Consider the following 24,202-nt stretch of genomic DNA (forward strand, 5'->3'; position numbering starts at 1 on the left):
GTGATTTTGAAAGATTGAGCCATATATTACAGTCTAATTAGGTGAGTCATTTAATGTCTTAAACTTTGGTTTGATCTCTTACTCTACCCATAGCCAATTATTATTATTGCTTTGCAAAAGAAGCAAACAATTATTTGAATTTCTTTGAAGATAAAAGTAACCTCCAATAATAAAAGAAAACCTAAAAAAATAGCACTGTTAACCTCCATTAATTTTTTGTTCATTTACTTTCTAGCCTGTCAAATATATTTCTATATAAATATATATGTATATACTTCTATAGTTTTGTGTCCTTAATACTTAACATTATATTGTAAATACTTTCCTATACCATAAAAAAATATTTAAAATCATGTAAATATCCATCTTATAACCTAGGAAAATAAACATTCTCCTATTTGAGGATCTTTAGATAGCTTCCATTTTTTCCACTGTTATAAGTGATATCAAAGCATTTTTATAGATTAATATAGATTTATGCCTACATGTCAAATTACTGAGTCAATGAATGTTAATTTTTTATGTCTCTTGATATATATTATCAAATTAAATTTTCTTAAATATTATAAAAACATACATTCATAAATCTCATTCTCACCAAAACTGAGATTTGTCATTTTATTATTTTGATGCATGAAGTTATCCTTTTGTTTTGTATGTGTTAATTATATCTTAAATTTAACAAGAGTAATCATTTGTATTTTAACTTTACATCTTTTGCTGCATACTTTCTGTTGTCTATAATACATAGTACAGTGTAGTTTATTGCTGTTTTGGTTATCTAGTTCAATTCAGACTTGAAAAACTGAGATCCTTTTTTATTCCTACTTAAAAATGGAAAGTTTTATGTATTTTCCTATAGTTTAAAACTATGTAATATTATTATTGATATTCGTGTACATAAATAATCTTGAACATATTTTAATTTTTTTATAGGGACAGACAGAGCCCATCATTAGTATGGCTTTTTACTGGAATGTTTTGCATTTATTCATTGTTCTTTGCTTGGAGGGCAAATTTAGATATTTCAAAACCACTTTTCATGGGTGTGGTAAGTTTTCTTTTGATATATCCTTTGACCAGAAAGTTTGTGAAGAATGCACCAGTTTGATTCTTGTTTCTCATGAATCCTGTGGAAAAGAAGATTATTTCAGAAATAGTTAAAATTGCATATATGTTATTATAAATCAAAAGTTAAATTGAACCAATAGGGAAAAGGCATCTTTTTAGGGGAAAAAAAATATGTTGTTTAGTTAACACATTAATTAAATAGAAAAATAAATGTAAGGTAGATTTAAGTTGCTTATAGATAGATACAGGTACTACTGTATTTCAACTGGAATTTTTTTTTTTAATAGCAAAGAAATATAAATTGTAATTAGGGGCTCTTATCAACACATTTTATTATTATTTTTTTTAACCTCACCAGTTCAGGCCCATGCAAAAGAGCAGCCACATTTCTGTTTTTCCCTGGCTGCCATTTCTGAGCTTCACCTTACAATAGAAATTCTGTAAATGTAGATAGCTCTTTTCTAATAGCTGACACAATTTTTTGTGTGTTCAAGTGGCCAGGTAAAAATAGCTTGTTTAATCACCTGAGTTTCGAAGCAGTTGAGAAACAAGGTAAACCAGTACAATGAGTAGGAGAACTACCTTTATTATTGATAATGCTGAGACTGGAGAATGTGGTTTATGCCTGTGAGCAAGGGGGTTTCCTCTCTCTGCATCCAGAATAGGCAGAGCCACCCACCAGTCACAGGTAGTGCTGCACAAGGCAGGCCTTCCCCACCCTACTTGTGCTGCAGGGGCACCAGTGGACAAGTGCTTCCTGTGGGCAGCTCATTCCCAAGTGAAAGAGAGAGGGAAGAGGAGGGCTATGTAGATCCAGTCCCAGCTCCCCAACTTCCCAGTCAGCTTGGTCCCTACAAGTCCTACAGGAAGAAATAAGTGAGAGGGCAGAGGCCAGGAGTGTTAAATTAATGGAACTTCTGCACATGGAAGGGAACATCAGGAGTAAGGATCCACTTTTTGGATCCACATATTACAGGAGTTCAACATGAAATCCATAGTATTGAAAAGAATATGGATCCAAAAAGGGAGATTTACATGTTGAACTGGGAAGAAGGAATGTTTAAAAATCTAAAACTAAAGTAACCAAGTTGGACTGGGGAAATCCATTGACAAGACCTGAGCAACAGCAGGCATAAGCCAGTAGGTGTATTTTAAAAATATGTAAGTACCAGACTGATTGCAAATCAGTCAGCTGGACGTACTGTTTGCATGCCCATTTGACAGGTGGAACGATTCTGGATGCAGAGCAATGCAGTGGTGGCCGTCCTCGCTGGCATTGGGCTGGCTGCACTGGTTTCTGAGAGTAACCGAGTGCTGAACACCAAGGGGCTTCAGTACCTAGAATGGCTTTCGGCAGCTCTTTTTGTAATTTACCAAATATATTCTAATTACAGGTAAGCAGTGGTTATTTTTTAGGAAGGTAGCACTCAAGCCAGAGACTTTGGCTATTTAGGTTCTAGGATTTTATTTCATCTTTGACTTCTACGGGTTTTCAAAGTGAGACAGCATGGTCTGGATGCAGTAGTTCTCAAACTTTTGAACCAGGCTCTCAGTGTGCATGTTCTGTAGTTCAGGGCATTGCTAACAAAGGTTCTGGTGGTGCATGTGAGCTGTTTGTATATTTTCCTCTAAGGAACCCTAGAGAGGGCTTGTAGAATCTGCAGCGTATGTAAAATTCCATGATGTAAAAGACCACTTAGATGGAGAGTAAAGGTATTTGGGCCTTCTTGTGTCCCCTGAAGTAATTCACTCTATGCTTCAAAGATTTCGTCTTTTGCATAGTACCTGGCCCTTGTCTAGTTTATTCTGTAGTAGTGTATATTAATTGTTTTGAAATAAAGTTCTAAAAGTTTCTTAACCCTTAGGCATTATTAGTATCCTATGTATTTTTCAAAATCTTTTAAATAACCGTTCTCATGAAAATCTCAGTCTAATATAAAAGGTGTCCAAGTTATAGATCATAGTTCATTTGTTTCCAGCAGTACTGAGTAAACATTACAGAAGAAGAGTTTAGTTATAGTAAGATTTGACTGGTATTTTACAAGGTTACATTTCCTCTTTCAACTTAACTTTAAAAACCAATGTTCTTTGTAATACCCAGGCAGAGCCAGTGTTAGGAATGCTCAGCCACCAGGAGCCTGGAGGGATCCCCAGACCCAGCTGCATAGCTAGCTCAGGGAGGTTTTGCCAAGCCCACAGTGTGTATTTACCCCTCTTTTTTTTTTTTATCCCAGTCTTCACCTGGGTTGGCTCATCTTTAGGGCAATCCACGTTCAATACCAGGGATGTCAGCTCAGCACAGGCTGAGTGGTGAACGGAATAGATAGCAACATTGCTGGATGGTGAAATGTGAAGCATCACCCTGCAAAATAGGGATTCCCATGAGGAAACAGTTTCATCGTTACAAAGACAAGGATAACATTTTATTCTTGGAAGTGTTTGTTCGCTTTGTGATACTAACCTGGTGATTCAAGTTTAGGCTGTGTTTCTCAGGTCCATTAAATGTAATGGACCTGATAAGTACAGGAAGGACATGGCTTATTCAGTTTTTTCTTACACTTTTACTCTTGTGGTCTTCTTTTTTTACGCTAGTCTTTCTTTGAAGTTAGAATGTCCACGTCATCACTGAAGGGAGCTGTACTGCTTTTCTTATGATGCCTGAAGAGAAATAGAAACTCAACCCTCTATTCCTTGCCTGCCGGCAGATTTCCTTTTTTTTTTTAAATTTTTAAAATTTACTTCTAGAGAGAGGGGAAGGGAGGAAAAAAGAAAGGGAGAGAAACATTTATCAGTTGCCTCTTGCACACCCCCAACCAAGGACATGGCCTACAACCCAGGCATGTGCCGTGATTAGGAATCGAACTGGCGATCTTGGGGTTCAGAGGCTGGCGTGCAATCCCCTCATCCACACCAGCCAGGGCTCTTTTTTGCATTTCTGAATATTCCTAAATGTAATTAACATGAAATTAACTTAAATTCCAAGTAGAATCAGAAACCTTACTTTTTTTAGTGAAATTGGATACGCTTTTAGGGAAAAAAAGTTATTCTTGAGCACTGATTCTCTTTTGATGAAAATGATAATAAATTCCAGAAGTGAAACAATACGTTGATTTTTTTCAATTGCACAGTTAGCTCCTTTTTTCCCAGATGATAGTGTTCCCTTTTCAAATGTAAGCATGTTCTCAGAAAATATAAATTTGAATACTTTGAAGCACTAAATATAGATTGTGTGATGGGAAAGGAATGGGGCAGAAAATTAGCCCTTTCTTACTAAAACTGAAGCAATGTGTTGCTATTTTAATGTGTTTTTGATCCTTTTATTTAGCATTTGTGACCAAAAGACCAACTATGTGATTGATAACTTTGCAAAGAATCTTCTAGCCTCTATGCCTCCTGATGCAATTATCTTACTCAGAGGAGATTTGCCAGGAAATTCTCTCCGTTACATGCATTATTGTGAGGGACTGAGGCCAGACATTTCATTAGTGGATCAAGAAGTAAGTATGTGAAAATTATACTTATATTTAGACATAGTAATTATAACCATTTAAAAATCCGTTTTAAAAAACTATTTTTTTAACAGTATATGGGTTACAGTTACCACAATCACTCTTAGGTAAAATATATATCACATTCTTTTGTTTATTTTAACTAATGATAGTCATATGAGTTGTCTCTTCATTATTTAAACTGAATGTTTTAAGAATGTGTTTCATGTTAGATTCAAATAATATCCTAGGTCTCTAGTTCACATGACAAACCATGAAAATATTTTTAAATTGTTCTTTTATTTTCAAATTAACATTGCCCACAGGTCCAGGGATTAAAATAAATGAGATTGAATATAAAATAAGTCATAGTGCAGGTAAATAAACATTTCACTCAAAATAGAAATTACCACAATTCTTCTATAGAACTTTTGTGTAACTTTGTTGTCTTATAAAAAAAATATGGTTGGAGAGGAAAATTTTAAAACAATCTTTTGGAATGGAAGAAATATATTTAAATTATAAGATTTATTATTTAAACCATACATACTTAAAGGGCAACAAATCTCTCTCTGATTGTTTTTATTGTATTTTTTCCATTACCATTTAACTCCCTTATACACTCCTCCCCTCTGTAATCACCTCACTGTTGTCCAGGTCCATGGGTCCTTTTTCCTTTTTGCTAAATCCCTCCAACCCTCACCTCCTCCACAACAGCTGTCATCCTGCTCTCCATCTATGAGTCTGTCACCATATTTCTTGTTAATTCAGTTTGTTCATTAGATTCCATACATGACTGTAATCATATGGCATTTTTTTTTTCTCTGACTGGCTTATTTCACTTAGTATAATGTTCTCCAGGTCCATCCATGCTGTTGCAATGGGTAAAACTTTCTCCTTTTTCATGACTGAGTGGTAGTCCATTATGTAAATGTCCCATAGTTGTTTTATGCACTCATCTACTGATGGACACTTGGGCTGTTTCCATATCTTGGTGATTGTAAATAACACTGCAGTGACAGAGGGGTGCTTATATTCTTTCGAATTAGTGTTTTGTTTTTCTTCAGCTATATTCCCAGAAATAGGATTGCTGGGTCAAAAGGCAGTTCCATTTTAATTTTTTTAATTTTTAAATTTAAAAAAAAAATTAAGCTTCTACTGTGGCTGCACCAGTCTGCATTCCCACCAACAGAGCACTAGGGTTCTCTTTTTCCACATCCTTGCAGCACATGTGGTTTGTTGATTTATTAACAATAGCCATTCTGACAGGTGCGAGGTGATATCTCATTGTGGTTTTAATTTGCATTTTCTCTGATGATTAGTGATGTTGAGCATCTTTTCACGTCTGTTGGCCATCTGTATGTCCTGTTTGGAGAAGTATCTATTCAGGTCCTTTGCCCATTTTTTAATTGGATTTTTTTTCAGTTGTTTTTAGAGCAGTCATCAGGAAAAGAAAAATTCTTAATCTTAAAAAAGTACTGTGATTAATTCGGTTGAGTAAATTATTAGGCACAATACTTATTTAATAAATTTAGTTGAATTAATAAATAGCTAAAACTTTTTTAGATAAAACTTTATAAACAGATGTGCAAATATAGGGAAACTTACAAATGACACATTTTAATAAGCAGTTTGCATTTATATCTAGTACACTGATTAATTTGATCTTCAGGCTAGTTTCTGGCAAAAGCTAGGTTATTTGTTGCTAATATGGTATCACAGTATAGTTTTAAACACTCTTTGGGATAACAACTACTATAGCTGAGAGGCAAGGATTTCAGTGTTTGGGGGCTTTTTGTATTTTTTTCCATTACCATTTATCCCCCCTGTTCCCTCTGCCACCTCCACCCCACCTCCTCCCTAGATTTCAGTGTTAATTAGACCTAAATTCAAGTCCTCATCCTGTTACTTCCTGAATATATGACATGGAGCTAAGACTTTTCCTCTCAGAGCCTCTCTTTTCTTATTTGTAAAATGACAATGATCATTATGTAAACAGAATGGTTGTGAATGCAAGAAAGAAAATACCTGAATAAGAGTAGCTTAAACTAGGGAGTTCTTAATCTCACACAACAAGGAGTCTGGAGATAGTTTGTTTTAGGATACAGTAAGCAGTTCGGTGATGTCAGAGTCTGGGGCAGCTTTTCTGCAGGTCTCTTGAATTGATAAATGCTCTCTTCCAAACATCACATCATGAAACCAAGCCATGTACCTCCTCTCTCTATTGGGAGTAACATGTACCCCAGAGGCCCCTAGCAGACCTCTTGGGCCCCACTGACCAGAATTGGGTCATATGCCTGTTCCTAACCTATTCACTAGCAAAGGGGGATGACTAGACCCAGGCATATTGCTGCCCTGGTTACCTGATCGAAATTAGAATTGTGTTAGTGAGAAAGAAGAAGGCATTAGCTATTGAGTGGGCATCAACAGTATCAGATATAATTATTCTCACGTGATAAGGTTATTATGAGAATTAAATGAGAAATGATGTCATAGCATACCATGGGTATTTAAATGTTAATATCCCCTAGAACTGAAACTATTGGGTAATAAAGTCAAATTCAATAAGTATTTTGTTGATATTGACAATATACACTAACATTAAAATTAGTCATTTGTAATTAAATGACCCATATAAAATAAATAAAACAAGCATAATTGCTCAAATGATGATATGCAAATTTTAACAAAGCTTTGAAAGTATAAATAGGAGTCTTTTCTTTAAAAAAAGAGAATTTGTACAAATAAAAGTATAGATTACTATATATTAATTATAGAACTAAGAAAATGAGTTATTCTGATATTAATGATTTATTTTAAATGTCAGGATATGCAATTAATTTGGAGATACTAATAGGTCCAGATAATTTAGCCAAAAAGGTTTTTATCTTTGAAGCCTAGATTATCATATGATTGAGCTTCTCGGGGCAGGGATTATATCTTCTTCATTATAGGTAAGCATTACTGGTTTTTGAATGAGTGAAAGAACGGAGTAATGACACATCTTTATTTTGCCTAGGTTGTCTAGTCTGACCATCAAAGACATTTCAACTTCAGCAAACATAATTTGAGAACTGTTTTATGCCAGGCAGTGTGCTAGGTGCAGAGGCACAAAGATGAGAAGCTGCAGTCCCTTCTCTCTGAGTTCATAGTCTAGCAAGGAATAGGCTAAGAGCTATAGTAGAGGTAGGTACAAGTGCTACTGGAGCATATCATTTTGCTGTGGAGACTGGGGAGGGCGTCAGCGGAAGTGATATTTAAGCTGGTTTTGAAAGTTGAGTATACATTCTCTAGGTATAAGAATGGGGGAAGGTCATTCTGGATAGTCTGTCAAATGCGTGGAGGCAAAATCAAACCAGATGCTATCATTACCAATGACAGTCATAACTTAAAACACGAAATCTAAGATTTAAGTCATTATAAGAATGGTTGGTGCCACATACCTTGGTTGTGCTTGTATGTATTTTTTCAATTATGTTTATACTTGATGAGCATATCTACATTTTAGAACTTTTTTGTTGCACTTGCTGAATTTGATTTTTCTTAAAGAAGTATAATAAAAGCATGACATCATATGTTATTTATTTTTTTTGGCAGATGATGACTTATGAGTGGTATTTACCCAAGATAGCGAAGCATTTACCAGGTGTCAACTTTCCTGGCAACCGTTGGAATCCTGTTGAAGGAATATTACCTAGTGGAATGGTCACATTTAATCTTTATCATTTTCTTGAAACAAATAAACAGTAAGCATTCGTTTTGTATAATAGCTTTTCTAAAATCTTAAGCTGTTCTAAAATTGTTTGTGTAGCAGCTGTGCTTCATCCAAAAGACCAATTTTCTACACCTATTTTCCTGTCACTGGTGAGATTATCTTTGTAATTAAATTCAATATCTGTGCATAAATGAGGCCAGGCAGAAATAAATGTTATTGTTTTGGGTAAAGGAAAAATAAAGACAGATTAGCAAGAATAGCAAATAAGATCTTAGTACAATTCAGAGAAATTGGAGATGTGCCTGCCTACTTGAAATCATTGCAGGTGGATTGCAAGCAATTATAGTTTCCCCATGATCAACACTGTGGCCCCCTTTTAAGTGTAAAGGAAATGTTTTCCAGGAATAATCACTGTATAAAAATAGCTTAAGGATTTTTATAAAGGATAAGGCATTTTTATAAATAAGAAAAACACCTACAGTTATATTGGCTGAGATAACATATGAGAATTGTGAATTCTATACTTGAGAACATAAAATTATTCAGAGTTAAGATCAAGAATAAATAACTCCTCCAATAGTATAGTGTTGAACATTTCTCCTGTCCATGAAATGCTTGGGATTGTCTAGAGTGTGAAGAAGAAAAACTTATTTCATAATTTCTATTCTCTTATAAAGGGAACTTCAGAAATTTTTTATAAATTGCAAAGTTAAGTTATCCCTTACTAAGAACATGATAATATATTTATGGTGTTCAGAGTCTGAAGTTCACTGTGGCTCATGAAGTAATATGAAGACACTGGGTATAAACGTGCTGTGAGAGTAACATTTAATTGTACAATTTTGGAATAAAATGCCAAGAACCATTAACATCCCCAAATAGGCATTTTTTGTTGTGTGTGTGAATTGTATTTAATTCAACCTCACAAACATTTATTGAGTCTTCCATGTTCCAGCTTATATTAGGCCCTGGCAATATAGTGAGACTCAGTTCCAAATTTAAGTAGGCCACAACCCAGTTGTATATATACATAGATACAAATACAACTGGCCATAATATGATGAGATAAGCTCTACACTAGCAAAGCTTTGTAAAGTGAGACACAGTAAATGTTCAGTATGTGTCTACTGAATGGATGATTGAACTGACAGTATTAGCCAAGTGTTCTGGGAGCATGGTTGAGGAAGCAATTAATTCTGCCGTAGGGCATTCACTCAGCATTTATTTCATAAATATTGGGTGAGCAAAGTGTCCAAACAACTATACTAGCCACAGCTGCATGGACATGATCCCTGCTATTAGTCTTTTTAATATGGTTTTAGGTGGTATCTTAACTATGAAACAGGTAAGTTATAGTATCATCTGGTAAGTGCGATAATGTTAATATGTACAAAATGTTGGGGACCTACAGGCTAAGTGGGAATTTGTCAATTGGGTGGGAGAAGGCTGAGTTAAGGGAATTGCATGTGCGAAGGCATGGAAAGTGGTCCAGTGTGCTTAGACTCGGGGCTTAGAGGGCTGCTAGGTGAGGGGATGAGTGTGGTGGGATGGTGGACCCCAGGTCATGAAGGCGTTTATTCTATAGGCATGGATAGGCATTTCCCTATATTTCCTCCTATGGAAATATCTCATGCTCCTTGTGAAAACTCTAGACGATACAGACAAGTATAAAGATCAATATCATCTGTCTTTCGAGGACAACCACTGTTGACGCTTTAGGAAACTTTTTGGGGTTCTATTTATTTTTAACAAATTATTTCTTTATACAGACATATATACACTTGCATAATATATTTTATATAGCTGGGTTAATACTGAGTTTCCTGTCAATTATTTTTTCACCAGTATCTTATTATGAGCATTTTCCTATGCACTCAATAAAATGTCTTCATTAACGTCTTTTTGGGCTGTATAATATTCTTACATAGATTCATGATAACAAGTATTTTATTGTTGGACATTGTTGTTTCTACACTTTTTGTTATTGTAATATAGCATAGTGATGAACATTCTGACCCAAAATTTTTGTTAATATTTTTGACTAACCAAGGCCACAGGATAAATATTGTTTATTGGTATCATTTTTTAAAATAAAGTTTTTAGTTTAAAATGTAGTATGTATTTGTTACAGAATAATAAATTTTTTAACTAGAAAAAAGTATGATTAACGCTCAAAAATAACAAGTGTATAAAAAATGCATATTTTTTATAAAGTTGAAATCACAATATGGCAGAACTCTGTTTTTGCATTGAATATTATAAAACTATTTTCTTAATCTTTTTACAAACCCTTTAAAATGTTTTTAGTAGGTACATGCACTGCAATTTAATAATAGGGAAATTGAATTATTAGTAGATACTTAATACGATGTGTTAGTTTTATCCATCATAAAATTATATGCTACAGAAAATGCCTTTGTGTATATGTTTTCTTGGGGAGGAGGTGGAAATTTGAATTAAGGTAAATTCTTAGAAGTGAAATTATTAAGTCATAAGACATGAACAATTGAAAGGCACTTGATACAGGTATATTTTTCCCTAAAGCATTGGACTTATCGGCATTAAATGAAAGCTCTCTAAATTGGTACTTTTTAAAAAGAAGAAAGCTAATATTTATTGAACGCCTATTATTTTGTTTTTGAAGTACAAAAATTTGCCCTTTTTTTTTTTGGTGTACAGGTCAATGAATTTTAACATGTGTATACATTTGTATATCCCGGGCAACAGTCAGGACACACAACACATGCATTACCACCCCCCAGACTCCCATGTGCTATTCCTATGTAGTCATACTGTCCCCAAGGCCCTAACCCTTCCAACCACTGATCTATTCTCCATTACTATAGTTTCACCTTTTTCCAGCATGTGATGTAAATGAACTCATGTAACCTTTTGACACTGGCATATTTCACTTAGAATAATGCCTTGAGATCCATCCAAGTTTTTGTGTGTACCAATAGTCTATTCCTTTTCATTGATGAGTGGTATTCCATTGTGTGACTGTACTACCATTTATTTATCCTTCATCTCTTTAAGGGCATTTGGGTTGGTCCCAGTTTTGGGGCATTTGTGAATACAGCTACTATAAACATTTATGTATAGGTTTGTGTGCGAATATGTTTTCATATCTTGGAGTGGGATTATTGGATCATTTGTTTTCTTACCATTGAGCTTTAAGAATTCTTTAAATATTCTAGATACAAATCCAATGTCAAATATATAATTTATAAATATTTTCCTCCCAGTTTGTAGCTTGCCATTTTATTCTTTTTGAAATGTATTTTGCAGAAAAAAGGTTTTTTTTTTATTTAGATGAAATCCAATTATCATTTTTTTCTTTAATGGATCATACTTTTTGTTAATGCCAGGTTACAAAGATTTCCTCATATTTTCTTTTAAGAGTTTTATAGTTTTGTGTTTTAGACCTCAGATCACTGATTCATTTTGAATTAATTTTTGTAATGGGAGAGGGATTAGGACAGTGGGGTTTTTTGTTTTTTTTTTGCATATGAATGTCAAACTGTCCTAATATTATTTGTTGAAAACACTTATCTTTTCTTCATTGAATTGCATTTGTACCTTTCTCTGTATTTATAAAAAATCCTTCTGGGGTTTTGGATTGTTTTTAATTTGATCGGTGTTTTCATGTTATATCTTTTTTTGTCCTTTTACTTTTAACTAGCTATGTCATATTTAAAGTGGGTTTCTTATAGATATCATATACTTGGGGTCTTGTTTTATTATCCATTCTGACAGTGTCTACTTTTCGTTAGTATATTTAGACTATTTCCATTTAATGTAAATATTGATATATTTAGAGATATGTCTCCCATTTATTATTTGCTTTTTGTTCCCTCTATTTTGTTATTTTGTTTCGCCTTTCCTGCATTCTTTTAGATAATTTTTTTTTAGTATTCTGTTTTTAATTATTTATTGGGATTTTTACTATGTTTCTTGGTAAATTATTTTTAGTGGTTGCTCTTGGGATTACAGTATACATACTTAACTTTTCACAGTCTATTGGGGGTTAATATTTTAGCACTTCAAGTGGAATGTAGAAAACTTACTGCCATATAAGTCTCTTTTAACTGTCCCACTTTTGATTGTGTTGTCATATGTATCATATCAGACGTAATCATTTTTATTTCAACTGTCATACATTTTTAAACCTAAAGATAAAAAAATAATCTAAAATGTTAATCTAGATATTTACCAGATCTGTTGCTCTCCCTTCAATCTTGATATTGAAGTTTCCCTCTTGCATCATTTCCCTTCCATCTGAAGATATTCCTTTAGCATTTATTTTTATAAAAAAGATTTTAATTATTTACTTTTAGGGAGAAGAGAAGGAAGTGAGAGAAACACTAATCCATTACTTCTCACACAAACACTCAATTGGGGACCTGGCCCCGGGCCCGGGCATGTGCCCTGACTGGGAATTGAACCAGTGACTTTTGGGTTCACAGGCTGGTGCTCAGTCCACTGAGCCACACCAGCCAGAGCCCTTCAATGTTTCTTTTAGAGCAAGACTATTAGCAGTGAATTTTCTTAGTTTTCCTTTATCTGAAAATGTATTTCACCTTCATTTTGGTGGATATTTATAGATATGGAATAATGGGTTGATAATTCTTTTCTCTTCTCCCAGCACTTTAAAAATGTTATTTTACATACTTTTGACCTGCATGGTTTCTGTTGAGAGTCATTCAAATCATTGTTTTTGTGTGTGTAATGTGTTGTTTTTCTCTGTCTGCTTTCAAGATTATTTGTCTTTAGATTTCAGGAGTTTGATAACAATGTGTATGGGCATGGATATCTTTGAGTTTAACTTGTTAGGGGTTCACTGAGTTTCTTGATTCTGTAAGGTGTGTCTTTTCCAAAATTTGGGAGCTTTTTAGACATTATTTTGTTAACACTTTTTCTGCTCTACATTTTTTTCTCTTCTTTTGGGATTCTGATGGCATGAATGTTATTGTCCCACAGGTGATTTCTTATAATGTTACAAACAGATAGGTTTTATCATTTATGTCTGTTTACTTCTTCCCAGCCGCTCAAACAGCTTTTTTGCACTAATTGCAAACAGTCTATTTGGGAAAGATTTAAATAAAATGTTTGCAAATGGCTTATTGGTGACTAAGATTTGAAGAGTCAAAAGTGACCTTTCATGAGTTATATTTATTTAACATTTAGAACTTTAAGGTGAAAATACATCATTTTTTTCCTGTTTTCAATAGAAAAGAAACATTTGTTTGCATAGGAATTCATGAAGGTGACCCAACCTGGAAAAAGAACTATTCACTTTGGCCATGGGGTTCTTGTGACAAATTAGTTTCTTCAGAGATTGTATTCAACCCTGAGGAATGGATTAAACTTACAAGAAATATCTATAACTGGACTGAAGAATATGGACGGTATGAATAGCAATTATATTTTTCAGCAGAGTGTAGCAATTTGTGTGCCTAAAAAACACTAAATTTTGAGATGCCCTTAAATTTTTTGGTTATTTTTATTAGCTTTTACTATTGTCATCTGCTGCCCACAGACTATCACAATAGAGAAGGATAACATGCATCCCCTGCCTGGTGTCTGGAGAACAGTGAGGCGATGGAAGGAGAAGAGAGGCTGTGGCTGAGTGGACACATAGTTAAATGCATGGACTTCCACTTCGAAGTCCTGCAGTGCAGATTTCCACCAGCCTCTGTCTCACACCCTTAAGGTAGAAGAGATTCATTAACAGTGGCAGAACTTTAAAAGTCACTCTGCTGCCTGTGATAGTCTCAACATCATATGCTTGTCATAGTTTTCTTTCTTTAGGAGTGGTAAATAACTTCTCTTGAGCAACTTTTTTTCACAATTGCTTATCATCAGCCTGCTTATGTTGCTTTGGGCATGATTAGCCTTACTCGAAGGAACTTTCTCCCATATGGAAAATGAGTACCATCTAAAGAAGGGAGCCTTCATTGCCTATGTTTAAAAATATGAATTACTTAAAGATTAGATAACTATTGCTTATAATTCAAGGACAACAGCAAGCTCATATGAAAAGTGCTATAAAGTTTTTTTAATCAAATTGAGCAAATGGACTACATTACTGTGCACCACCAGAAGTGGATAAGTAGTTCCACCTCAGAGCACTCTGAGACTATCGTCAGAAGTTAGAAAATAACCTATTCTGTAAACAGCTGATGACAGTACAAGTATACAACTTAACTCCTAATCTTTGTTCAGTCAAAACAGACACATAAGAGAACTTTTAATTAAGAGAAGGAAAAAATTAGGAAATGGTTTAGCCAGCATCCTTTTGAGCAGCACCTAGCTCCAGCAATGATTTAGCAAAGCCAGGAGCCCCTCTCTCAGGCCTACCCCGCTTGCTTCCCAGCTTGTTCATTCATTCTTAGTTGTGTCCTTGGGTGATCAGGGCCTCAGCCCTGCCCTTGGCCTGTCTGGCAGTTCTTGGAACAGCTGGCTCCCCCCATGCCTCCAGCCTCTTCTCCTTTGTTTGCTCCTGTGAGGCACTGGGGCTCATTATGCAGATTGAGAACACATTTACCAAAACTTCAAATTACTAACAATCCAACTTTTCTAGAAAAGTTCTTTTTATTTCAATCTCTATCAGTATTTCAAGATCCGGTGTATTTTATTTGCCTTGCACAATTATAAAACAAAGATTACACATCTATATCAATAAATGTAGATGACAGAAAAATGTTGCTGTTTTCTTATGACTCCAGGTTTGATCCATCTTCTTGGGAATCTGTGGCCAATGAGGAGATGTGGCAAGCAAGGTGACTAATCTGCACTTTTGTGTTTGCGGTCTCTTTCTGAAAGGACAGAGAAGTAACCTGTGGCACTTTTCATTTAGAGAGTAGGGTGGGTGGTGATAATAAAAAACATTTATGGGCAGTCATTTTGTTTGAGGCAGTGTACTAATCATTATAATAAATAATCTCATTTCATTCTCTCAACAACCTATCAAGAAGTTAGTGTTATCTCCACTTTACCAAAGACCACACTGGAGGTAGAGAGGTTATTTCTCCAAGGCCACATAGCTCCTAGGATGGAGTCTGACTCTGGAACACTCGTAACTTCTACCCTCTCCTGCCTCAACTGAACTAAAGTGAGTGTAATTAAGGAGAAGTTGATAATTATCCTGTCTCCATGTGTAATGTGCTAGTTGGTAACTTAAGCACTTCCTGAACACTTCCTAGAGGCCAGGCATTGTGCCAGGCATTGAAACTACACAAATGAATATGACAAAGTTCCTACCCTTGAGCTGTTCACAGACTAATGGCGCGATCGGACATGTTAAAGGAGACTTGAATATTAGTGTGCTAGATGCTTTTCAGTTGTTCCTGTATGGAACACTTGATGGTGATGCTATTGACTCTCCAGGTTCCTGCTGTTTTAAAATATTCAAAGTACTTAATGCTAACAGACTTCGCCCTAAATATTAATTTAAAAGTTATAAATGATATTATGATATACTTCCTGCAGCAAAGGAAGGGTGCCGCTCTGGGCCAGGGACTGTGCATTGCACACCGAGACTTGACTTACGGTGTATAAGGGTTTACTTACAAGTATAAAGAGGTTTTTTTTTTTTAAATCAAGAAATACAGCTCCAAAATAACAATTATAAAAAACAGACATATTATACTTTATGCAGTAGTGTTTTTGAATATGTCAGAAAATGGCATACTTCAAGTTATCAGCCTAGTTACAGAGACAAAACCTTGCTTTGAAGAGCTGAACAAAGATATACCATATGTTTGCACAATTCTTCACTGTGATTGAACGCAGGAAAGCTGGGGGAGCAATCACATAAAAGAAGAAAGCAGGTTGTTATTTGGGCAGGTATTGGGGTGATTGGTGTGCCGAACACAATCTGGACGTGCTCTTGCGGTCAGAGTGCAGCCACCTCTGAGGAGCTGGCCACACACAGTCGGAGCCATTGTGGTGGGCACCTTCAGGGATGTGCTGACAAACTCAGCAGGTCCCCCCATCCCCAGCTGCTCTTGCATAACAACAATGAGCATCTGGAGGGAAAATGCTGTGTAATAGTGATGGTGAACATCAGCTTTTTTCTAAAAGATTTGGCAGTCAGTGTGAAAGCAGTGTCTTGGCATGGGGCTTCCGAGTAAACGTCTGTGACTATGAGAGAAAGAAAGGGTTTTGTATGTTCCTTATTGATGAAAAAGTCTGGCAGGTTTAACTTTGGATTTGAAATTGACAACATGATTTTAATGATGTGCCCCCCTTCCAGGATGAAAACACCATTTTTCATCTTTAACCTGGCAGAAACTGTGAATATGCCTACAAACGTGAAAGATCAACTCTACACTCATGCATATGACGTATGTTACACTTTTACATATAGAAACATATTGGGTGGGAGAGCGGGGGTAATTGGGATGGAGAAAGGGTATATCACAGTAGAATTTTTCCTTGTTCCCAGCTTTATTTGGCATTGTAAAGCAGTATAAGTGGGAAAAAACTCATATGGATCACAAATAATGTCTAAAGTTGGTCAAATAATGGTCCCCCTAAAGATGGTCATGGCATAATGTCCAGAACCTGTGAATATATGACCTCGCATATGGAGGGGGCTTTGCAGATGTGGTTAAGGAGCTTGAGGTGGGGAGATTATCCTGCATCATATGCTGGTGGGCCCATGTCATCACAGGGTCCTTATAAGGAAGGAGGAGGAGGGTCAGAGTCAGAGAAGGAGAGGTGGCAATGCAAGCAGAGGCCAGAGAGAGAGATTTAAAGATGATGTGTGAGTGGCCTTGGAAGATGGAGGAGGGGACCATGAGTTAGGGAGCACAGGCAGCCTTTGGAAGCTGGAGAGGGCAGAGAATAAGCTTCTAGAGCCTTCAGAAGGAACACAGCCCTGCTGGTGTTACAAAACCCTCGATTTTAGGACTTTTGACCTCCAGAAGTATAAAATAATAAATTTAGATTGTTTTATGCCACTACGTTTGTGATGATTTGTTAAAACAGTAATGGGAAACTAATATAATGGCTTTATTTAACAAAGAAGTTCTGGCAGGTTACCCTCTATTGCAAAAGCCATGACCCTTGCTACACTTAAAACAATAGGGCCATGGCTGGTTGAGATTCTACGAGAAAGATAAAGGGTCTTAGAGAGTAGCTTTGTCCCAAGGAAGCCCAACCTTAAGACCCAGCCACACTAAGGCTCTTGCACAGTCTGTTCTTTCTGATGGGAAATGGAGTACAGAACAGAGGTTTGCTTTCAAACTATTTTAACAAGTCCCCACTTTTCTGTGATTTATAGCGCTGGGCTCTTTAGACACCTTCTGAGAGAGCCTTGGCACCTGCCATGTAAGAAACAGAGACACTGGCATGGGCCAGTGAGAACAGGGCCCAGAAGGTACATGTATGAGCAACTGGGGTGTTGCTGCTGTCTCTAGGCTGCTGTGGGCCTGCTCAGCCAGGGCAGTTTTTTGGTGCTGAGTCAAAATAGCATGGTATCCAATCAGTATGACTAATTTTACTTCTAAATTTTGTGATCATTGGTTCACTGTTTATTCATTTATTCACCAGTCACTGACCATTTGACTGGGCAGCCAGTCTGTGCCAGGTACTGTGGTGGAGGCGATCAAGCATTGTCCTTGCCCTCAAGGAGATGGCAGGCCAGAGAGTGAGACGGAAGATGAAGTCCTTAGTTAAGTTCACTCTCCTAAGTGATATGAGACATCTGCAGAGGTACTATGGGAGCAGAACACACGCGCATGCAGGGGACAGTGGTGAGGAAGGGACGGAAAGCTTCCAGAGGAGATGCCACTGGAGTTTCATCTTGCAGGTCAGACGGAACTAGTCAGACAAAGAGTATGAGAGACTGGGGAAGAGAGGACATTCTGTAAGGAGGGAACCACAGGAACAAAGGCCCAACCCATAAGGTACCCACTTAAGGATAGCAAGGGGCAGATTGTAGGAGGCAGCATGCTGGACTTCTGTCTGGCAGTGAGGGGACTTGGGTTTGAGGCTCACTCCATCACTGATTGTCAATGGTAAGTCAGTGAACCGTTCCAGCCCTCGCTGTTTTCTTAAAAACAAAACAAAACACACACACAAAAAAAAAAACCCACAAAAAATGGGCTGTAAACTTCATAGATTTTCTCTCATATCCTAGTCATATCACATTCTGTTTCTCTATAGTAACCTGTGAATCTGTGAAAAACAAGGAGTATTTAGTTGGGAGAAATCTGAGACTTACTAATATTTCATATTCTCATCAGCAGTCTCTTCCAAGGTCCGTTGTTGGGCTACTACTGAAGCTAATCTGTAGCTTTACTGCCCTTGGGGCCTGTAAGCTTTCCTCTTTTCAGTGAACAGAAGTCTATAGCAGTCCATAGGTATCTCCTTAGCATATGTCTCCAGATGGGTGGTGGTGTTTGAAAGACAAATGAGGCCAAATACGGGGTGGATCAGCACAAATCCACAGCCCCCCCCCCCCAGCAGTTGTTGTAAAAAAACATTCTTATTAGATGTAAGATATATTTTTGTTATTATTTACATTACCCTGTTCAATAGCTTACACAGAACATTAAGCTCTGGGGACATTAAGTTCAGGTGTAGGTGGGGAGCACAGAGTAGTATCCCTATTATCTTTAGGAATACATTTGAGAAATTAAAAATCTCTGTAATCAATAGAATACAGTCCATCAAGACTATTGTCAACAGTAATACACATACAGGAGGAAATATCATTCCACATGAAGAGAAATGACTGGTTTCTTAAGATACAGCACATGTGACCACCCAGAATCAGTTGATGTGTCAGGAGCAAAGTGTTCTAGAAAAGGGTGTAGGGTTGTCCTGATTTCTGAAGACTATAGCAGGGGGGTCATGAGTGAGCCTCATTCTCTTGAGCTACTGCGGAAATGCTCATTGAGGTGCTGGCCTTGGCTTTGAATTCCAAAACCTCAGTGGGATTTTGAAAACTTGGGGAACTAAAGAACAGGAACTTCCCACTTGTCCCTCATCGAGGAAGGCTCAGCAAGACAAGCAACAGGCAGAGGAAAAAAGACCAAGGAAAGGTAGAGAAATACAATATTCCACCAAGCAAATGAAAGGGGAGGGGACTACCTGCTTAGCTGTAGTGCATTTGAAAATGTATTCATGAAAGTGCAAGATGACTTTGCTGTTTTGTGGTGTAAAGGAAACTTAGGGGATAATTGCCTTAAGGGGTAGCTTAAACATTGAAGAGTATTAAGTATCAAATGGCACATCAAACATGGATTGTGGAACTTTTCATGTGGATGCCATTTAGAAATAAGTTAGATTTGCATTTGTCTGCTCTGGAGGAGGCTTAGGGGAAATAGACAATATATTGGGTCCCTTTCAATTAAATGATATAACAAGTACAGTTGTAATTAAAAAGCACTGTCCCTAGAGAGAGCATCCTTGCTTGTTCTGTGCTCTCATGGAGTCTCCTGGTAAACCCAAGCTCCTGTGGACCCAACTCCAACTTGACAGTCCCCAGGGCGGCTGCGAAATTCCCAGATAAACAAGTGTCATCTCCCATTTTGTAGCTGGGTATCTATCTACTTTTGTTATATTTTTATGTTTTTCTGCCAGAAAACTTTGTGTCAAAAATTTTAACTCTGCCCAATTAATACCATCTCTGATATTGAGAAACAAAATTCCTAATTTCTGTGGGCAAAGTTTTCACTATCAAAATGGTAATTATAGGATACTATGAAGATTTTTAATATCTTGCTTTAAGGATAGCTCTTAAATTCTAGTATGCCTAGCCTGTTTGATGCTGGGTTTGTTTGAGTTGATTCAGTGTTTCTTTGTTATTACTGTTGTTTTTAATGTAGGGAGAAATTCATGTAAAAGTAAGGGGCAAAATTTAAATTCCTTCAAGTTCTTTTTCCATGCCATTTTCTAAAGAAAGCTATTTTTTTTTCTTCCAACAGCTAAATTTAGAGTTTCAACCTTTCTGCCTATTGAGTAAATAGCTTTCCATGAATTAGAACTAAATCCCCTTTCCCAGAACATCTTTCTGGAGGAAGAGCATTTTGTCCTGACACAGTGTGTCTTAGGTTCCCTCTGCAACATCTGAAAAACCCCAGGAGCAGTTTTAGAGGAAGCACATTTGCGTCCTGCTACTGTAATAATTACAGTAACATCCTTGCATTTTCTGCATGGGCTAGCAATGATTAGACTTCTACTGTAGGCTGCTTGGGTTTTTATTTTTTCTTGTGTTCTTAATTTGTGTTTCTGATTTTTGAAAAAAAAAGTCAAGGGATAACAATGAAATACCAACATGTTTATTGTCTTCCAGCTTTATAAGGAGATTGTCTATTTACAAAAGGAACACCCCGTGAACTGGCACAAGAACTACGCCATCGCCTGTGAGCGGATGCTGCACCTCCGGGACAGAGGCACAGACCCCGAGACCTTGCTCTCGGAAACCATCAGACACTTCCGTCTCTACGCTCAGAGAGTGCGGGATGACCCACAGCGGGCTGACATTTCAGTTGCTCTAAAGCACCTCAGGAAAGAACTGCAAAGTCTGAGAAATAGGAAAAATGTCTGAGAGAGCAAAATGGGGAGCACCTGCTTGTCATCCTGCTTCCAAGATTCCAAGGTCCAAAACTTTTTCCTCCAAGAAAAGAAACTGTATTAAAAACCTGAAGACTAAGTTACTTCCCAGATGGAAGTAACACAGTGCAGCAGTTCTTTTTCATGGGGGGGGTTCAGTGACTGTGTTGTGCTATTTATGCAAAATCTGTTTATCCATGTCCCCAAATTAGCATTTCCGTGAGAATCTTTTGAATATTGTTTCTACTTTCACAATCTTTCACCTAATGATTTTGCTTGATTAGATTCTAAAAGAGAATGGACTATTTATATACTTAAAATACCGTGAATCTTTTAAGGGCCCTGCTTATTGGGATCAGTTTTGTAGGTTAAATTCCTCAAACATTATTACCAGACCAAAGACATTTTCTGTTTCCCAAAAGTTAACTTTTTTAAAAAGAGTGAATTTTGTTATATTTTAAGTTAGAACACCTTTTCTTTTGTTTTTTTTTAAGCTGTGGTTGTTACATAATCTCATGCTTCAAGCTAAACACCAACTGGATGATATTTTGAAAAAAGTTGGGTTTTTATTGTCTTAGGTAATTCTCTGAAAGCACTGAAAAATAAAGCTAATTCATTGTTTGCTTCTTTTCAGTTGCATAAACTGATTGGCAAGTAAAAGGATTTTGTCGTTCCTTAATTAATTTTATATTTATGTTTTGCTTCTACTTGGGCTCATAAATCTGGGCCCAATAATTAGTAGGCTCCTGCTGCCAAAATGCCAAAAAAAAAAAAAAAAAAAAAAAAAAAAAAGGCAGGGATTTGAGGGGGAGAATGGGAAAGTGGTTCAATAAATTCATTTCTGTTACAAGCATCTTTTATACATATTACTAAAGAGAACATAGTAAGAAATGCAAATAATAGTTCTTTATTTTATTATGACAGTTAATTAATAGCAACCTGTTTTAATGAATAAAGTCACTCAGAGTCCTTCAGCACTTCCTAAGTAGAGGCCCGAATCTGTAGGGATTCTTTTCCCCCCAATTGTATAGCTCCGAGACTCCGAGCACTATATAGGCCCCTGTATAGAAATGCTCACTAATGAAGAGGGAGGGCTAGAAGCTTGTCTGCATTCAAAGATCACTGGTGAGTCATTCAGCAAGAAAAGGCCCCTTACCAGGAATAGTCACAGTTCCGTGGCATTGTACTAGCAAAAGGGTCTGATCAAAGGTCTCCTGTGGAGCTTGCATGGTTCCCTTTCATACTACGACCATAATTAAAACCACTAATTCTCTTTTAAAATGCTGCAGGATGCCATGTAGGCATCTGTCTGGAGTGTCCTTTGTGATGTCATAAGCTGTTAAGGACCAGTGCCGAGGGCTTTTGAGTGAAATGCCAGTCATGAAGGTGCTTCAAGACAAGGGTGCCTCTAAAAGCTTGACAGGGCCTTGACTGCACAATTCGAGCTGAATTTGCCCCTTGTCAGCTGCCAGTAAATAAATCTCAAAGGGGGAAAAGCCGAAGTTTCATTACCTGATCCGTGGGGCTTTGTTGGTTTTGGCACCACACAGGGGAAGCTCTTGCCCCTCCATTCTCTGGATTTGAAGATGTCCATTGGAGCCTGCAGTGCCTGGACAGGGTTCAGAGCGGAACCTTTTGAAGAGTGTCAATAGTTGTAACAGTTCAGCTGTTAGGAAGACAAATAAATGGAGGAGCTCATTAATCCGCTCTTGGCTCTCAGTGCCTTTTGCCCTTTTATCACAGCCTTATTAGGCTCCTACTCATCTTGAACCAGAAAAAAATGAATTGAAGTTGTTGAGTACTAATTGGCAGAGACTTTTAATCATGGGCCAGGAACTTTCACTGACTTGAAAGTAACTTCTCCACGGGGAGGAACCGAAAACCTGGTTTACCTTAAAACAAAAACCTGCTGGAGTTCCGTGTGGTGTAAAAATGGAAGGAAGCATTGATAAACTGTCTAAGTTGATCCACCTGAAAGAAATTATGTAAGATTGTGATTTCTGCTTTTCTTCGGAAAAAAGAAAAGTACAATAAAAATCATGTAAACATTCCCTAGCAATGCATTGTCTTTGTAGGTTCAGAAAAGAGATTGCATACCTGAGATGATCGTGTTTGTTTCTGAACATTACATACATGTGGATGTAAGTCTTCATCTGAGTGTCTTCACATACATGTGGTGTTGGAGGAACCTTATTAAAAGTCATAGTTCCTGCTTATAGCCTTAAGAATGGCCAATGAAGATGTCTCTTGGAGAATATCTGCTTTTGAAATTTGTCTATACTGTGGAGCTATATATATGCTTGACTATGCTTTTTGTATTGACTGTTGTGAAATGGTGCACAGATTATTCTGTATCTGTCCAACAACAGCTTTGGACCACTCTGTCTTTGAGAAAGCAATGATATGATTGCCCAAAGTAGATAGGATCATAATTACTTAAATTTCTGAAAACCATCAGTAAATGAAATAGACCGAGCTGAGATTTGCGGATGCGGGGCTTCCTTCCCAGATCAACTACTTTGGAGAACCCTTTCCTTTCTATCATGTGAGGTTTAAAAAGTTGCTTTCTTTTTCTTTCTCTTACTTTTCCTTGGCTAGTGAACAAACACCATAACATCTGACAGAAGGGTTTCCTTTAGTCCAAGCCCCTGACATGGAAGAGAATGTGAAGAGGTGACTTCTCATGCACGATTTGGCCGGCGTTTTCCTAGCAGTGTCCCTGGAGTGCCAGGGGTTGGCAGGACGACAGGAACCCCACAAGGCCAACTTCTGCCTGGACTTTGGCCTGAGGAGCAAGTGGGAGCCAGCAACGCTGTCTGCCTGTTCACATGCTGCTGTGCCCTGCTGCCCGGCCCCAGGGCTGGCACACACCGAGGGCAAGTAGAGAAGGGGGTGGTGTGGCTCCGTGTTCTCTAACTAACCTCCCCGCCCTGTTCCTGCTGCTGGGAGGTATGCTTGATGCTGGCTATTGACTTTCCTCTTGTCTTTGATTTTTTAAAGGACCCATTTTTTAAAAATTTCTTTTGTTCTGTTACTCAAAATGCAGCCAAAATAGATGGGAATCAATTACTTGTGTACTCTTTGAAATCTTCAAGTAGAAATTATGAAATGTTATTTTTGTCCATATTCTTAGTATTTGTTCCTAATAGAACCATGGTGTTTAGCCTTTGTGATATTTAAATAAAGCCCATTTTGAGGGCCAGGGTTATTTTTGATACCTTAGTGATTTCTTTAAGGCATCGGGCTGGGATAAAAAGAGTAGTTCCTTTAATTTATATTTTAAAAGTTAAATAATGTGAATCTTTAATCATAGTTCGCACCAGTAGCCCTCAGAATTTAAAAATGTTAAATACTTTTAATA

At 37.0% G+C, this 24,202-nt stretch overlaps 1 protein-coding gene across 2 annotated transcripts in view; it reads left to right on the forward strand.

The window, feature by feature from the left end:
• The window catches only part of TMEM260 (transmembrane protein 260), a 60,367-nt gene extending 37,475 nt beyond the window's left edge, over positions 1–22,892 (forward strand). The window contains exons 9-16 of one of the 2 annotated variants that reach the window (XR_016509821.1): positions 937–1,051; positions 2,296–2,465; positions 4,397–4,568; positions 8,157–8,305; positions 13,506–13,682; positions 15,003–15,056; positions 15,249–15,388; positions 16,532–16,596. Coding sequence is in view for 1 of the 2 variants with exons in the window: in XM_090270916.1 (XP_090127042.1) it covers positions 937–1,051; positions 2,296–2,465; positions 4,397–4,568; positions 8,157–8,305; positions 13,506–13,682; positions 15,003–15,056; positions 16,532–16,622; positions 20,582–20,836 (1,183 nt within the window). In the remaining variant the exon portion in view is untranslated. Of the gene's footprint in view, positions 1–936; positions 1,052–2,295; positions 2,466–4,396; positions 4,569–8,156; positions 8,306–13,505; positions 13,683–15,002; positions 15,057–15,248; positions 15,389–16,531; positions 16,623–20,581 lie in introns of those variants that run through there. The other variant, XM_090270916.1, reaches the window with a different exon arrangement.
• The last annotated feature ends 1,310 nt before the right edge of the window (positions 22,893–24,202 follow it).

Source organism: Furipterus horrens, unplaced genomic scaffold, assembly GCF_987537825.1.
Source record: "Furipterus horrens unplaced genomic scaffold, mFurHor1.1.pri manual_scaffold_3, whole genome shotgun sequence".
Classification (NCBI taxonomy): Eukaryota; Metazoa; Chordata; class Mammalia; order Chiroptera; family Furipteridae; genus Furipterus; species Furipterus horrens.